At 38.7% G+C, this 18,072-nt stretch overlaps 2 protein-coding genes across 3 annotated transcripts in view; one reads left to right on the forward strand and one right to left on the reverse strand.

The window, feature by feature from the left end:
* Window positions 1–5,731: 5,731 nt before the first annotated feature.
* On the forward strand, window positions 5,732–9,777 carry PDE12 (phosphodiesterase 12). Its single transcript, XM_042979223.1, has 3 exons — window positions 5,732–7,109; window positions 8,745–8,823; window positions 9,318–9,777. Exons 1-3 carry the CDS (start codon window positions 5,805–5,807, stop codon window positions 9,758–9,760), a joined length of 1,827 nt encoding a protein of 608 aa, XP_042835157.1. The 5' UTR covers window positions 5,732–5,804; the 3' UTR covers window positions 9,761–9,777.
* A 3,768-nt stretch (window positions 9,778–13,545) lies between these two features.
* The window catches only part of ARF4 (ADP ribosylation factor 4), a 29,626-nt gene continuing 25,099 nt past the window's right edge, over window positions 13,546–18,072 (reverse strand). Inside the window, exons 7-8 of one of the 2 annotated variants that reach the window (XM_042979225.1) lie at window positions 17,545–17,725; window positions 13,546–13,620 (exon numbers count right to left, since the gene is read on the reverse strand). In XM_042979225.1, the coding sequence (XP_042835159.1) occupies window positions 13,561–13,620; window positions 17,545–17,725 (241 nt within the window). In that variant the 3' untranslated portion in view covers window positions 13,546–13,560. Of the gene's footprint in view, window positions 13,621–17,544; window positions 17,744–18,072 lie in introns of both variants that reach the window. The other variant, XM_042979224.1, reaches the window with a different exon arrangement.

Consider the following 18,072-nt stretch of genomic DNA (forward strand, 5'->3'; position numbering starts at 1 on the left):
CCTTTTCATCTTCTTAATGATGTCTTTTGAAAAGCAAGTCTTTAATCTTTTATAAAATCAAACTCAAGATACTTTTTTTCTTTATGGGTCATGCATTTGAGGTTATGACGTATGAAAGACAAGGTCATGAAGATTTTCTCCTATATTTTCCTCTAGGTTTAGGTTTTATATTTAGATCTATGATCTATTTACAGTAAATTTCTATATTTGGTGAGAGGTATGGATCCAAGTTCATTTTTTTTTTTGCATGTAGATATATAATTGTTCCAGTATCATTTTTTTTTAAAAGTTGTCTTTTCCCCACTGAATTGCCTTGGCATGTTTGTTGAAAAAGAATTGACAACAAAAAAGAGAAAGAAAGAAAGAAAGAAAGAAAGAAAGAAAGAAAGAAAGAAAGAAAGAAGTTGACCATAATGTAAGGGTTTATTTCTAGACACTCAATTCTGTTCCATTGATCTACATGTCTATTTTTATACCAATGCCACACTGTCTTGATTACTGCAGCTTTATTAAGAATGGTTATAGTTTTAAAATTGGGTAGTGTCAGTCCTTCAATTTTGTTCTTTTATAGAAAGTAGTGATTTTAACTCTTCTACGTCCTTTGCATTTCCATATAAATATTAGGATCGGTTTGTCAATTTCTGCAAAACAGCCAGCTGGGATTTTAATAAAACTTCTGCTTTGAAAAAAAAAGTTATCTATATATATATATAATTTGCAGCTTAAAATTCCTCCTTAAAAACTCTATTTCTTAGTCTAAGGGTTAGAAATATTATTTATGAGAGCAGATTTTATTTCACAAGGCCTTGATTATTTAAAAGCACTTATGGACATGACACCAAAGTGTGATTCTCTAATACTATACAAAACGTTTCTTCCACTTATTAAATGTTGAACATGCTAAGAGAACTTCTGAGACTAACTTACTATGCTTTATACTATGCATTATTCCTTTCAAAATTAAAAATGGGATAGCACAGAAATGAGTCCATATGCTTAAGTTCTTTATGGAGCTAAATTGCATATACCTTATATTAAATTATATAACTATATCATATATTACATATACTATGCTATATAGTAAAAGTATATATAATAATATAACCATTATATATCACAATAACTTTTAAAATAAAAGAAATACTTAGCACTGCTGGTGGGAACGTAAAATGATACAACCACTACAGAATACAGTATTCAGATTCTTCAAAAAACTAGAAATACAACTACCTTATGATCCAGCAATTCCACTTCTGGGTGTGTACCTAAAGGAAAGAGAATCACTATCTGCACCCTCCTGTTCACTGCAACATTACTTACAATAGCCAAGACATGGAAACAACCTAAGTGTAAGTGTCCATCTAAGAATAAATGGATAAAGAAAATGTGATATAGAAAGACAGATATATAGATATTAGAACACTATTCAGCAATAAAAAACGGAAATCCTGGGGTAGCCTGGGTGGCTCAGTTGGTTGAGCATCAAGACGTCAGCTCAGGTCATGATCTCACAGTTCGTGAGTTCGAGCCCCATATTGGGCTCAGTGCTGACAGCCGAGCCTACTTTGGATTCTATGTCTCCCTCTCTTTCTGCCCCTTCCCAGCTCATTCTCTCTCTCCCTCTCTCTCTCCCTCTCTCAAAAATAAACATTGAAAAAATTTTTTAAATTTTTTTAACGTTTATTTATTATTGAGAGACAGAGAGACAGAGAGTGAGCAGGGGAGGGGCAGAGAGAGGGAGACACAGAATCTGAAGCAGATTCCAGGCTCTGAGCTGTCCACACAGAGACTGACATGGGCTCGAACTCACAAACCGTGAGATCATGACCTGAGCCGAAATCTGAGGCTTAACTGACTGAGCCACCCAGGCGCCCCAACATTGAAAATATTAAAAAAAAAAAAAAAAAAAAAAAGGGAAATCCTGCCATCTGTAACAACATGGATAGACATTGAGGGCATTAAAAGACCAATAGACAAATACTGTATGATCTCACTTATATGTAGAGTCTTAAAAAAAAAAAAAAACTGAACAGATTGGTGGTTGCCAGAGGGAAGGGGAGGGTGGAGAGAAGGGAGATGAAGGAAACAGGTGAGATGGTGAAAAAGGTAAAAACTTCCAGTTATAAGATAAACAAGTTATGGGGATATAATGTGAACCATGGTGACAATAATTAACAATATTCTACCGTATATTTGAAAGTTGCTAAGAGAGTAGATCTTAAAAGTTCTCATCACAAGAGAAAAAAGTATAACTGTGAGGTGATGGATGTTAACTAAACTTTTGTGGTAATTATATACATGTATCATCAAATCATCATGTTGTATACCTTGGACTAATGCAATGTTATAGGTCATTAATAGCTCAATAAAACTGGAAAAACAATTTTTTTAAGTTAAAGAAACAAATAGAGGGACACCTGGGTGGCTCAGTTGGTTACACAGCCAATTTTGGCCCAGCTCATGATCTCGTGGTTCCTGAATTCAAGCCCCATGTAGGGTTCTCTGCTGTCAGCATGGAGCCCTGCTTCAGATCCTCTGTCCCCACCCCCTCCGCCCCTCTCTTGCTCTCTCTCTCACTCTCAAAAATAAACATTTAAAAATACTTTTAAAAAATAAAGGAACAAATAGAGATTGGTCCCTTAAACAAAAGCAAATGAAAGTTATCAGATTTTGAATACATAAGGAAGTAGCAGATTACCCTGAGGTAATAGCACCAGGTACTACTTAAAATTTCTAAGTACTATCACTCAAAACTACAGTATCATGTTGACCTTAAGTAAAAAAAGATAAAAGTATATTATAAATTATATTGTTAGCTACCAATGTTATTAACCAAATAATGACAAGAAACTAGTCTTCACATGGTAATCTTTGCAGATATATGTATAAGTAACAAGAAAAGTCCATCAACCATAAGTTTTCATTAGTGAAAGTTAGCCTGTATTCCTTGGTATAGACTGAAAATGGATGAATACAATGATTTTTATTAGCTGCTTCTGCTTTTGGTATCAGGGTATTGGTTCAGCCTTCTGATCTCAATTTTTAATTATATAATTATAATGTATATATTTTAAAAGTTTTTTTAAGTGTATTTATTTTGAGAGGCGGGGGTTGGGCAGAAAGAGAAGGACAGAGAGAGAATCCCAAGCAGGTTCCACACTGTCAGCGTGGAGCCTGATGCAAGGCTCGAACCCACAAACTGTGAGATCATGACCTGAGCTTAAAGCAAGAGTTGGAGGCTTAACTGACTGAGCCATCCAGGCACCCCAATAATGTATATAATTTATGTGTATAATTATGCTATAATTCAGCCTCATAAAAAGAGAGCTTCAAATACACCATTTATTATGTATTATTTTCAAATCTGTTGAGTTCAAAACAAGTTTTATTCTTTTATTATTATTATTATTATTTTTTTTTTTTTTTGGTGCAAAAAAGGTGATTTTATTAAAGCACAGGGACAGGACCCGTGGGCAGGAAGAGCTGCCTCAAATCAAATTTTCTATAGGAAGCTGTGATACTTTGAGACACTTTCTCTTGAAAGAACTGACAAAAGACAGTGACAGTGTAGCTGGAGCACTGGAGTGCAAGAGCACCAGGCTCTGGGAGTCCCAAACAGACCAGGTTTGGTCACTCGCCCCAGACAAACTCCAAAGGCAGAGAGATGAGTGGCGGGGAAACAAGTGTTTATTTCACTGAGGCCAACAACGGGAAGACAGTGGCCTCAAAGCCAGTCTCCAAAGTGCTGAAAATAATTGAAAGTGTATATAAGGAAAATGTGCGCAAAGGTCAGTGGGTAGCTGCAGGCAGGTAGTATAGACCAGGTGGTTCATTGTCACAGGGCAGGTCTTGCTGCCTCGGGGCAATCTTTATTGCTCAAGGGGGTAGTTTTGGTACCCATCACAAGATGCACTGCCTGCAGGGTCTTTTGCCTGAGTTAGAAGCTGGAAAGAAGAATGTAATCAAATAGAAAGTTTGAGGTCAAAATGGAGGTATTTGAAGTCGTCTTTCAAAAAGAGGAAGGTACTGAACCATGGGTCCATTATATTCCAATTTGTGTAAAAAAGTAGTTGGAAGGTACATACATATTCATAAGTGTTTGTGTATTCATAGGAGTCAGCAGTGGAAAGATTACCTTTTTTTCACCATGGGTATGTTTTACCCTTTCAAAAAAATTAAAAATACATGTATTTAAAACTAAGAGAAGTATGACAGTATGAGAAGAAGTCATCTGTCTCAAAACCAGGTTTAAGGGGTGCCTGGGTGGCTCAGTCAGGTAAGTGTCCAACTCTTGGTCTCACCTCAGGTCATGATCTTAGCGTTGGTGAGTTGGAGCAAGCCCAGCTCCTCACTGAGACTGGAGCCTGCTTGGGATTCTCTCTGTAACTCTCTCTACCCTCCCGCTCCCTCAAAATAAAGTAAATAAACATTAAAAAAAAAAAAAAAGACTAAGCATTAAATTATATCAGTTTGCTTGAAGGAAAGTCACATTTTCTAGTAGGGCTTCTATCTTTCTTTAAATAGGCTGATTTAAGATTGACTGGACTCTGCAAAGTTGCATGAGGGCAAATGCTGTAGATAAGAAAAATGCCATTTAAAAATTCATATTTGTAAATGGGGTTCTATAAACTGGACTACTGAGGCTTATTTTCTTTATTCCTTAGGTTAGTCCCAGCTAACACAAAGTAAAGACTTTCATCCCTATACTGTAGCCTGGCATTGCATATATACTATCAGTAGCCAGTCACCTTATCAAATATTTGGTGGGTGGGGAGAGGGGAGGACAGGAACAGAAATTTCAAATGATTGCAAACTTCATCCTGCTTTTAGAACACAGTTGAAAAGGTCTATTTTCTTCGTGGTAAGACAGGGGGAAAGGTATGGCTTATTATTAGATACCCAGTAAGTAAGCATTCTAGTTGTAGGATAAGGAAAAGTGGATACAAATAGAGCATTTGTGGACAGAAGTGACTTCCCAATTTGTTTTTTGAATCTTCAAGGTGTTTTTTCATCTAATCACAGAATATTAATTATATTCAACACAGTCCCTCTTGAAACACTTTATTTGGCTTTCAGCGAAGCTACACTGTCTATTCTCCATCTCATGAAATGTGTGTATGACCTTCAGCAGGTAACTTAGTCACTCCGGACCTCGCAACTACAAAAAAAATGTTTTTTTAACGTAGTCGTCAAACCCTAAGTGCTAATTTTTGTATAACGCTCGTCGTTATTAACTACCACAAAAACGGCTGTGTCCTTCTGCGCCGGCCGGCCTGAGGCGAACCCATCCACAACTCGGAGAGGGCGAGCAGCATGGAGAATGCTATGGAAAGAAACTGGGCAACGCTTTCCAAGGTCGGAGGCAGCTGGCAATCCCAGTCGAGCTCCCTACGCTCTCGCGCAGGTCAGCCCGGCAGCTATAGCAGACAAGAACGCGGACTAGAATCCAAAAACACCACGACAACGCCCCAGCGACTTCCGCACTTTTCCTTCAGCCCCATAACTGTACTTTCGCTAAAAACATGGGAGTCTAATATTTCCCTCTGGCACCTTTACAGTTGCTTTATTCCCCCCTCTTTATGGCTTTATTTGAAGATAAAGATTAAGTTGGAAAGGATCAAAGACACGTGTGGCTATGGAAAAAGGGATCAGTTGAGCGGCGTGGCGAAAGTGCGGAGCGGAAGGACTCCGAGCGCCCGCCCCATCCCCAGCCGGAAGTTGTGGGACTGAATGGATCACGGAGCCGGCGGCTGTAGCTCTCCAGTCTTCCTCTGATGCTTGGCGGCCGTTGAGCCACCAGGTTCATGTGGAGGCTCCCAGGCTCCCGCGCCGCGCTTCGTGGGGTCCGCACGGCGGTGGGGCGGCACACTCGGGCCGAGGCGGCGACTGAGACGGCGGCGGGAGCGATGGAGCGCGCTGTGGTGCGCTGTGTGCCTTCGGAACCGAAGCTAAGCCTGTCGTTCGCTCTGGCAGACGGCAGCCACAAGAACATGCAGCGCGACCAAAGCGAGCCGCTGGGTCGGGCCCTCAGCCGGATTGCTACCAACGCCCTCAAAGGCCACGCTAAGGCGGCCGCCGCCAAGAAGAGCAGGAAGAACCGGCCAAATGCAAGTGGCGGGGCCTGTGCGGGGCCTGTGCCGGAGCCGGCTGCGGCCTGCGAGCCCGTCGTGAAGCTGTACTACCGGGAGGAGGCAGTGGCTGAAGACGTGCTCAACGTGGACGCCTGGCAGGACGGCGCGGTGCTGCAGATCGGCGATGTCAAGTACAAGGTGGAGCGCAACCCGCCCGCCTTCACCGAGCTGCAGTTGCCACGCTACATCATGGCCGGCTTCCCGGTGTGCCCCAAGCTCAGTCTCGAATTTGGGGATCCCGCCAACTCGCTCTTCCGATGGTACAAGGAAGCCAAACCCGGAGCGGCGGAGCCTGAGGGCGGGAGCCCCTCGTCATTGTCTCCCTCTTCACCCTTTCCTAGTTGGACAGAGACGGGTGTGAACGAACGCGTCTACACGCCGTCCAATGCAGACATCGGGCTACGACTCAAGCTTCATTGCACCCCAGGCAATGGGCAGCGCCTCGGGCCAAGCCGGGAGTTGGAAAGTGTGTGTCCGGTGGAGGCTGGGCCCGGTACTTGCACCTTTGACCAGCGGCATCTCTACACCAAGAAGGTGACGGACGATTCTCTCATTCGCACTGTGTCTTACAACCTCCTGGCCGACACGTACGCCCAGACTGAGTTTTCGAGGAGTGTCCTGTACCCGTACTGTGCCCCTTATGCCCTCGAGCTCGATTACCGCCAGAACCTCATCCAGAAGGAGCTCACGGGCTACAACGCTGACCTCATCTGTTTGCAAGAGGTAGATCGCAACGTGTTTACCGACAGCTTGGTGCCGGCCCTCGAGGCCTTTGGGCTGGAGGGCGTGTTTAGAATCAAGCAGCACGAAGGCCTGGCTACTTTCTACCGAAAGACCAAATTCACTCTCCTTAGCCAGCATGACATTTCTTTCCACGAAGCCCTGGAGTCCGACCAACTTCACAAAGAACTGCTGGAGAAACTAGTTTTGTACCCGTCTGCGCAGGAGAGGGTGCTCCAGAGATCTTCTGTCCTCCAGGTAAAGTAGCTCCACCATTCTCTTTACATACACATCGATTTTTAGGGGCGTGGCAGGTTTTTTCAGATTTTACTGAAAGGTGTTCGCTCTTTTATCTTCAGCACAAAGGTTAGCTTTCATTCGTTCATTGAGCAGATATTTATTGAGCACCTTTACTGTGCCACAACAAGCTGCAGGTTGCCTTGAACAGATTAGCGGACTTTCATAGTGCTTACACTCTTAATGGGAGAGACACATGCTCAGTACGCTCAATACAAGAACATAGTAATAGCTAATATTTTCTCACTTCTTGCCAAGCACTGTTCTGACACATTTTAAAACTTCAAACAAGGGCGCCTGGGTGGCTCAGTCGGTTGAGCATCAGACTTTGGTTCAGGTCATGATCTCACAGTTCGTGAGTTTGAGCCCCCTGTCGGGCTCTGTGCTGACAGCTCAGGGCCTGGAGCCTGCTTCGGATTCTGTGTCTCCCTCTCTCTCTGCTCCTCCCCTGCTCACACTCTGTCTCTCTCTCAAAAATAAAGATTAAAAAAATTTTTTTTAAAAACCTTGAAACGGGGGCGCCTGGGTGGCTCAGTCGGTTGAGCGGCCGACTTCAGCTCAGGTCACGATCTTGCGGTCCGTGAGTTCGAGCCCGCGTCGGGCTCTGGGCTGATGGCTCAGAGCCTGGAGCCTGCTTCCGATTCTGTGTCTCCCTCTCTCTCTGCTCCTCCCCCGTTCATGCTCTGTCTCAAAAATAAATTAAAAACGTTAAAAATTTAAACAAAAAACAAAAAACCTTGAAACAAAAAAATTGAAGTAAAAAAACACCACAAAGCTTTTAAAATTTAGGTGTCTGGTATGTTTAATTAAGTATTCCATAAATATTAATATTTTAATTTTGGCTCACAGTAATCCTGCCATTTCCGTTTTACAGATGTTATTATAAATAGGGAAGTGGTCAAGTTTACTTAATCCAAGTTCACACAAAGTGAAGCCAGGATTCTTACCCAGTGAATTATATTCCATCATCACTGAGCAGAGTATTAAGCTGCCTTAGTTTTTAAAAAAACAATGTTATTTGTAGATTTGTCCAGCGTTTTTAGCTAACTGGTTTTGTTCATAGTAAGATTTTAGAGTAGCTACTTTTTTTTTTTTTTTTTTTTTTTGAGCATCCAGTGTGTTTCCTGAACTTCTGTAAGCTCATTTAGTTGGATCCATACAACAGTCCCCCTTGAGGTGGATATTGCCTTTTTTTAAACCAGTGACCAAGCTGGCTTGGGAAAAAAGTATTTCTCTTCAGGTCACACTGCTGTGAATGTTTAAGAGTGGGGATTCCATCTGGGTGGACCTGACTCCAGAGCCTGCCCTTATCCACTTAAAAACAGTCTCTAACCTTAGTGTTATCCAAAATATGTCCTTATTCCCTGTATATGTTGCTGTATATGTTGAACTGTTATTAAAACATGTTAGGCTGAATGAATCCTATTCATGTGTATTCTAAAACTTGTAGCAAAAGTTTAATTTAATTGCGATCATACTTCATTAGTCAGGGAAGGTTATGAAATGTCCGTTCATCATATATAGTCTTAGATTTAAAAAAAACATTCAGGAAGTTGGCAGATAGCAACTGAACTCTTGGCACTTGGTTTATTTTAGGTTTCTGTTCTTCAGTCTACAAAGGACTCTTCTAAAAGGATATGTGTTGCTAATACCCATCTGTACTGGCATCCAAAAGGTAGGTTTTATTGGTTTTCACAAGTGACATAACATGGTAACTTAAACTCAGTAAGGCTGTTTTACACACATACATCTTTTTTGTTTCTTTCAGTTTTATTGAGATGTAATTGTCATAACAGCATGATGCAGTTTAAAGTGTACAGCATAATGACACATATTGCAAAATGATTACATTCATCACCTCATATAGATCTGAAAAAAATACATTTTTTTTCTTGTGATGAGAACTTTTAGGATATACTCTCTTAGCAACTTTTAAATATACCGAATGGTAGTGTTAACTGTGGTCATCATGTTGTGCATTACATCTACAGTACTTATGTATCTTGTAACTGAATGTTTCTTTTTTACATTTGGACCGGCTTCATCCAATTCCCCTTCAAATATAGATCTTGAATGTCACCCAGATACTGTATGTAGTTTTGGGGCTTTTTTTTTTCTTTTAAAGGCAACTTTAAAAAATACTTACATTAATGTTTTTTATATTCATAGGTGGGTACATTCGTCTCATTCAAATGGCGGTAGCCTTGGCTCACATTAGACATGTCTCGTGTGATCTGTATCCTGGCATACCAGTTATATTTTGTGGAGACTTTAATAGTACCCCATCAACAGGAATGTATCATTTTGCTGTCAATGGCAGCATTCCAGAGGACCATGAAGACTGGGCTTCCAATGGGGAAGAGGAACGTTGCAACATGTCTCTCACCCATGTCTTCAAACTGAAAAGTGCTTGTGGTGAACCTGCTTACACAAACTATGTTGGTGGCTTTCATGGATGTCTGGATTACATTTTCATTGACTCAAATGCTCTAGAGGTTGAACAGGTGATTCCATTACCTAGTCATGAAGAAGTCACCACTCACCAGGCCTTACCTAGTGTTTCCCATCCCTCTGATCACATAGCACTTGTGTGTGATTTAAAATGGAAATAGACTCGTGTTTAATGGAATTTAAGTCTCTTTAGTAGGAAATTTAATATGAATCAGAGCTTATATGTAACCTTCAAAGAGGAAAGCTACACAGACACCGAGGCAAAATGTTTTTATTCTGTGTTCCAGTGTCTTCATTACATGACTGTTCATAATTGCAGTTTCTCTACTTTTTTTTTCCTTAAGGTTGAAGGAAAAACAAATATATTTATGACTACCAGGAAGAACATTGAATTATGTACATTTTATAAGTACTTTTTTTTTAGCTAGGAATTAAGAATTTTGTAAAAAAAAAACCAAAAAACCATTTGAATGATCCTATAATTTTTCTATCATAACACATTTCAAATTGAATCATGTTTGTATAATTAGGGGAAAAATGTATATGGGTTAAGGTGAGAGGCCTAAGTCTGACATGAGCGAACATTAGGGTCTACCTCTACCTCAATTTGGTTAGCAATTTAATACAACTTCAGAGCTTTAATGAAAGATTAAAATGTGCCATCCACCAAATGTTATTGCTCCTCATCTTTCATTTTTCAATCAACATAAGATATTTTAATTCTCTTATTTGTAGGATTTTACTTTCTAGTGTATGGTACAAATGAACACATTTATATTATTCTAGTCAGCTCATTTGAACTTTTAGGATGCAAGCACAATTTAGTATTCAAAGTGAATAGCAACATAGTCAACTTGATCCCATTTTTCTTTAATTATTCTTGCCCATGAAAAACGTTCATAAATCATCAAGGGTATTTGGCCATATGATATTAGAGAATACAGCATAATACATTACTTTATGAGAAACTGTCTACTGGTATGGGGTTGACATTTTGGGAGAACCATTGAGCATTTCTATGCTGGAAGTATTTTTGAAATTGTTGGTCTTTATAAATAGGAGAAGAAGGAGTAGCGGATCTTTTGGCCATTTCTGAAATAAACTATTCTTTTTATAGACTTGAGCATTACAATTTGAGTTATAGGAAAACACTGTATATATAATTTATATGCTGTAAAAAAAAAGTTTAAATATGAAGCCAGACTTTTTAAAATTAGGAATTATAGTTTTACTGATTAGTTTCTAACCTAGAGTGGTAACTGGGCTCTTCTAACTCAGTTATCACCATACCTTATTTGTAATGCTTTAGCTGTTGCTTTTTGATGTTCAGGGTAACTAATGTTATCTCCTACTTCTGCAATTAGTTTCTAGCTTAGATATGAAAAGCTCACCCACTTCAAGAAGAGTTCTGATTTTCCACAGTCATGAGAGTTTTTGTCTCAAATTCTTTAATCTCCAAACCCAAAACCATAAGAACTTTCCTCTTTTGATAAAATAGGCTGTACTTCCATATTCTGCTCACTGTCCAATGTATTGTTAACTCTTAGTAAGTTTGAGAACAAGAATTTTACTTCGTTCAGATTGAACCTTGAAGTACTTAAAATACTGGAAAAGAAAAATTAAAGTGGCAGTTTCTTGGGATCTTGTTTAGAAAAAGCTATAAATAAAAATTGATGCTACCGAATTGTGCCTTCCTAAATAACATTTTTGAGAGCATTTTAACATCAGTTTACAACTACATGAATATGTTAAAGCCAGAATCTGATTCTTTTGCAAAATACATCTTTTTTTTTTCCTTTTTAAAATGTGTTTTTGGTCTGCTTTCAGACATGTTGACAGGACCCTTAAAATAACTTGAAAAAAAGTTTCTAAGCAAAAAGTTGAGAAACATTTTGAAAGAAGAAATTAAGTTACATACTTATTCATGCTCATGAGAAAAACATTCGGATTCTGTATTAACAAACACCCTGGCTAACTAGATTGAACTCTAGTCAAAGGAACTAATCACTTATCGAAGATTCCACGTCCTGAGTCTTTAAATTTTATATTTACTGACTTAACAGTGTGATCTGATTATAGACAGGCATTTCAGAATAGGAGAAGGTAGATTATTATTGTGAAGTGCCATATACTCTGGTCAAATCTCCAGTATATGGATAATGTTAGTATGATTGGAGTCCAAAGTAGGGAATGCTAAGAAAATTGTATAAATAGGATACCAAAATTACCTTGTATTCATGAGTTAGAATAAAGTGTTATTCAGAAATGTTTATGTGCTTAAAGCCATGTTTGTGATTGAATTTTTCTATTACATTTGGATTTTTTAGTACATTTAATAAAGTATGGAAAGTCTACCACCTCTATAGTGAACCCATTTTATGATGTCACAAGGTCTTGCTATAGGAATTAATATTCCAAAAATTTTATATTATTATAAATAAAATTATAGAACACTGTCCTCTTAAGTGAACTCTTACACAGTTGCCACTACAGACATATGCACTGGTAGTTTATGTTAGCAAAAAAATCATTTCTGGCTATAAATGTGATGTTCTTTAAAATTCTCAATACCAAAATCAGTTGTTTCAAATTTCCAAGTATTTCACTGTGTGGTGACTTTTCTGAGAACTAAGGCCTCATATCAGAATGTGGTAGTTTTAGACTGGAGGTTTATCTGAGAAACAGTACAAAGGAGAAGGTTCAAAGAACACCACCGTAGGAAGATGTTCCCGGTGGAAGTTGACACCATTAGATCTCATATTCTCCAACTGTGAAATATAGGCAGAGGTTCCCTACAAACCTGGTTTGAGGGCAAACCAAAATCCATGTTAATGAATGTTAAAGGTTTGCATTACTAGTTGATCATAAAATCCACAAGACAACACAATAGGGAAAATCTTTCCTCTAAAAAATTGTAGCCAACACTAGTTTTCTAATCATAATTCAAAAACATTTCAATGTTTTGCTCAATCTAGAACTTCTATCTAGATTTCATTTAGGGTAAGGAAATAATTTTAAGAGCTCATTTGGGTAATCAAATTCTGTGGTCCCACTTAATGAGGAAGTATGCTTTAGCATTGAAGGTACTAGAGCTGTATTGGGTGATTTTTTTTTTTTTTTTAGCACTAACTTGAGGATAAGTATATTTTGAGATGACAATATCAAAGCATGTTTTCAAGTGAAGTGAAATTCACATAAGATGAACCATTTTAAAAGTTATGATTCCACTGCATTTAGTGCATTCACAGTGTTGTGCAGCCATTATCCCTAACTAGTTCCAAAACATTTTCATCACCCCAAAGGGAAACAGTGACCCATTAAGTAGTCACACCCCATTTCCTCCTCCCTTCCAGACACTGGCGACTACTAATCTGCTTTGTGCCTCAATTTCTCTGTTTTGGATATTTCATATAAATTGAATCATGTAATATATATATGACCTCCTGTGTCTGACTTTCCTTTATTTAGCTTAATGTTTTTTAAGATCTTCCATGTTTTCTATTATATATATTCTATTGTATGGTTATACATTTTGTTTATCCCAATGGATGTTTGGATTGTTTCCATCTTTTGGCTATTGTGAATAATGCTCCTATGAATATTCACGTACAAGTTTTTGTTTGAGCACCTATTTTCAATTCTTTTGGTTCGGTTATATACCTTTTGAGAAACTGCCAAAATGCTTTCCACAATAGCTACACCATTTTACATTCCCACCAGTGATGTATATGAGAGTTCATTTCTCCACATTCTCACTGATATACGTGTTATTATAGTCATTCAAGTGGGTGTGAAGTGGTATTTCTACCAATGTATTTTTATCTTTTTTAGTTTAATTATGTCATTGCAGTCATGAACTAGAGTACTCACAATGGATTACCCAACCTCCTATATTTTTTTCCAGAGAGCTCATCTTCAGCAATTCCTACTTAATCTTCCAGCTTTTGTCAAGTTGCAAAGGTCAGTCCCATTGCTTCTTTGGGAGATAATTGGGAAGAAAAGCATAAAAAATACAGAAGTCCTGGAATGTAAATAAATTAGAAAGAATAAGCAGCCAAAGGGGAAAAAAAAACGTCACTTAAAAAATGTAGATCTACGTCGGTGATTTCAGAGAATGAACTTACCAACATTGGCTTTTATTTTTTTTTTAATTTTAATGTTTATTTATTTTTGAGACAGAGACACAGAGTGCGAGCAGGGTAGGGTCAGAGAGAGGGGGACACAGAATCTGAAACAGGCTTCAGGCTCTGAGCTGTCAGCACAGAGCCCGACACAGGGCTTGAACCCACGAGCTGCAAGATCATGACCGAAGCTGAAGTCAGACGCTCAATCGACTAAGCCACCCAGGCGCCCTTCCAACATTGGCTTTTAAATGGCTTAGCCATGCTCCACTATTACCTAACACTTTTTAAATCCCATTTTAGGTACAGAGTAGCAGATAGCAAGAATGCCTGAAGACAAATCCCTGAAAAACTGAGATGGCTATGGCTGAATATAACTCACCAAGTTATAACGCAGAACCATAAAAACGACTAAACTCTGCTTATTAAAAAAAAAATAGGTTTTGAAAAGAAACCTTAACAAGGTGAGCTCTAATAATACATTTTTTAAAACACTGAGTTAATATATTAAAAATTATAATATGGAACAAAATTATTTTGTAAGTTGGCCATCTTTACACTGTATTAAATAATATTGAAGTCAGATGCTAAAATTAACTTTACATATAAATGATAAACATATCTTTAAGTTGTAGACCTTAAAAATACTAAATCTTCTAGTTCACCTGGCTGATGCCATCCTCTATAACAAGCACCTACCAGCTGGATTTGTGGTTCCACAACAAAGTCTCAGCTGTTAAAATCCATGTTCATATTGTTAGCGTTAGGTTTTTCCTCATAATCTTCAATTTCCTAGAGAAACTTCATTGACAACAAACTATCATTCATCTCCATCTTCTGTCCATTTTGAGTTGATTGTATGTTAAAGGGTTTATATGATGCAATCCATTTTGCCTAATAACTCACTCTACTGGTGTTAGATTGTTGCTGATGTTCATCTTCGTGTATTGAAGTATTCCTAGTTTGCATTTTGCATCTCATTATTGTTCTTGAAACTGAAAACAGTTCAGTAGGGAATTGGATAGGCTTCATGTGGAGTTCTCATACTGAACAATATACACACTTTTAATAGTACTACATACAATCTTTATTTCCCATGTGGAATAGTTTGGAGAAATGGTGTATCCAGGGATAAAAGCATTTAGAAATAAAGCTGGCCTTCCTCAAAAGCTGGATTAGGTATAGTGTTTTCAGTATCTTAAACCAAAGAAAAATATTTCTGCTGAAGCTGTAAAATTTTTAAGTACTCTAAATAATGGAATTATATTACCCTTTTCATCCTTTTATTACATACCTAAAACAATCTGGCTTTTTACAGCCTGGCTTATATCATTTTTCTTCATCCTGAATGAAAGAATCCCACAATAGTTCTTTCATCCAAAATTGATCTTTATTTTTCTCTTTAAGGGTTTTTGTCACTGCACATGAAATCAATTTTTTTTTTTAATTTTTTAAGTTTATTTTGAGAGAGAGAGAAAGAGAATCCCAAGCAGGCTCTGCACCATGAGTACAGAGTTCAATGCAGGGCTCGAGCTCATGAACTGCAAGGTAATGACCTGAGCTGAAGTCGGATGCTTAATGGACTGAGCCACCCAGGTGCCCCCATGAAATCAATTGTTAAAGACTGGCATCAGAAACAAACTCCATACTTATTACCAGTCACTCCCTAAACCCACCTTTCCCCTCAGCTCTTGGCAACTGCTTACCTATGGATTTACTCTATGGATTTGTCTCTTCTGGGCATTTCATATAAATGAATTACGTAGCCTTTTGTGACCAACTTATTTCACTTTGTATGTTTCTGAGGTTCTTCCATGTTGTAGTATGTATCAGTACTTCATTCCTTTTTATGATAATATTCCATTGTATGGACATAACACATTTTATTTTATCCATTCATCAGTTGATGGACATTTGGATTACTTCCACCTTTTGGCTTCTATGGATAATGCTGTATGTTTGTACAAGTTTTTGAGTGTGCATGTTTTCATTTCTCTTGGGCTTATATCTAGAAGTGGAATTGTTGGATCATATGGAAAATACTTAACCTTTTGAGGAACTGGCAGACTTTTACCCAAAGTAGTTGCACAATTTTGCATTCCCACCAGCAATATATGGGGGTTCCAATTTCTCCACATCCTAACATCTGTTCTTTTTGATTACAGCTATCCTAGTATGAAATGGCATCTTATTGTGGTTTTGATTTGCATTTACCTGATGGCTAATAATGTTGACAATCTTTTTATGTGCTTACTGCCCATTTGTGTATCTTTGGAGCCTATTTTAAAAATCGTGTTGCCTTTTTGTTGGGCAACCCTTTCCCCCTTTTTATTTTTTTTAATTTTTTTTTCACGTTTATTCATTTTTTGATAGAGACAGAACGTGAGTGGGGGAAGGGCAGAGAGGGAGACACAGAATCCAAAGCAAGCTCCAGGCTCTGAACTGACAGCACAGAGCCCGACGCGGGGCTCGAACTCACGAACCACGAGATGATGACCTGAGCTGAAGTCAGACGTTCAACCAACTGAGCCACCCAGGCACCCTAACCCTTCCCCCCTTTTTAAAAATCATCATTCCTCACTTCTTCAAAGGCTATGCAGGCCAAGGTCAACCTTGGCCAGTCTGCAAAATACATCACTGTTACTGGAATGGCATTGAACCCAGCCTAAGAAAAACCATGCCACCAAAGAATTGATTCGTTCCTGAGAGCCAGCTCCCTGTCTGTAGATGGCAGTGTCAAGCCCCCAAACACCAGCTGAAAACTTAGGTGCCCAATATAATTGGAAGCATACAATGAAAACAATGCAGAAATACCTGACAAGGTCGGGAAGACACCTGGCTCTACTGTTCTTTAAAACACAAAGGACATACATTGCAAGGCTCTGCTCACTAACTAGATACAGCTGCCTTAATTATTCCTTACCTGGGTCCACATTATTGCTTTTGCTATTGATTTCTCAGAATTTTTGTTGCTAGAATATAACCACTTAAACTTTTTATGTGGTTTGTGGAAATAGGGGATAAAGGGATATTTGCAAGTGAGAAACAAAAGCAGCCAACTAACCTTCCAGTAGTGGTAACCTGAATACAATGTCACGATGTATATGCTAGAAAAAATGTATCATGATTTCACTCATATGTGGAATTTGAGAAACAGATGAACATAGGGGAAGGGGAGGAAAAATAAGATAAAAACAGGAAGGCAAACCATAAGAGACTCAAATACAGAAAACAGAGGGTTGATGGGGGGGGGGCGTGACGGGCATTAAGGAGGGCACTTTTTGGGATGAGCACTGGGTGTCATATGTGAGAAATGATCAGTGCGTTCTACTGAAGCCACATGTTCTACATACTGTATGTTAACTAACTTGAGAATAAAAAAAGAATATGCTGGGCTTAAACAATTCTCAGGAGTAAATTTTAGAACCAAATCTTAATCAAGTCCATATTTATATTAATGTTGCTTTTAAAGTATTTAGATTGCCTTAGTGAGGCTACTAATTAAGAATGATTTCATTCCTAACATTTTCCTGCTAAAAAAAACTAAGCTGGTAATATCAACAAATGTCATTTGGGTAGAGTTTTTGGGGTGCCAATACTACCCCAACACTAACTCTACTAATCCTTGGGAAAATGCTGGTAGTAGATTCCTTCTAGTCACCTCAGAATTTAACCATCTGAACAGATAATCAGACTCTAGAACTGTTTCATTAATTTTCCCCGATACGAGACCTTCAGATAATGTACTTGCCAATATACCAACCATTTTCTCTTTCTTAATCTAAGTTTTCTAAATTCTACTGAAGTTGGTAGCTAATATTTACATTATTGAAACATCCAACATGCTGCCAGGAAGCATAAGCACTTGTTTCCAATGACAAGTCAGAAGTCACCTTCACCTCCATACCAAGAACGAGAACTTCCACATTTAAGGAAGTTTGATCCAGGACATCTGGTTTCTGGTCCAGCATGCATGTAAGAAGCTTGGGAGTTGCCACTCTTGTCCTATAGAGAAGACAAAAACTGAACAAACTGAAAAATCAGTAACTGAAAAATCAGTAACTATTCTTAGATCTGAAATGTCACAGGGCAAACTGGTGCGCTGCTTCCCCCTACTCCCTCCACCCCCCCCCCCCCCCCACCGCCCAGCGCCCCGGTGATTGAAGCCCAGCAGGGGAATACAGGGAATCACAACCTGCAGGGACATCCAGGGATGTTTTGTTCTACCCTGAAGAAATCCCGGGTAGGGACACTGGAACTGTAATTGAGGACTTGCTAGAGGCACAGTCTGAACAACCAAGTTAAAAGCTTCAGAGGCCCCCACAACTTAATGAGTTTTTACCTCCTGGATT

This window comes from Panthera tigris, chromosome A2, assembly GCF_018350195.1.
Source record: "Panthera tigris isolate Pti1 chromosome A2, P.tigris_Pti1_mat1.1, whole genome shotgun sequence".
In the NCBI taxonomy this organism is placed as follows: Eukaryota; Metazoa; Chordata; class Mammalia; order Carnivora; family Felidae; genus Panthera; species Panthera tigris.

Bases quoted from the DNA above. Each gene is read 5' to 3' on its own strand.
- PDE12 (XM_042979223.1), top strand. From the start codon at position 5,805: ATGTGGAGGCTCCCAGGCTCCCGCGCCGCGCTTCGTGGGGTCCGCACG. The intron at 7,110-8,744 runs GTAAAGTAGCTC...GGTTTATTTTAG, and splicing joins AGAGATCTTCTGTCCTCCAG to GTTTCTGTTCTTCAGTCTAC. The intron at 8,824-9,317 runs GTAGGTTTTATT...TTATATTCATAG, and splicing joins TCTGTACTGGCATCCAAAAG to GTGGGTACATTCGTCTCATT.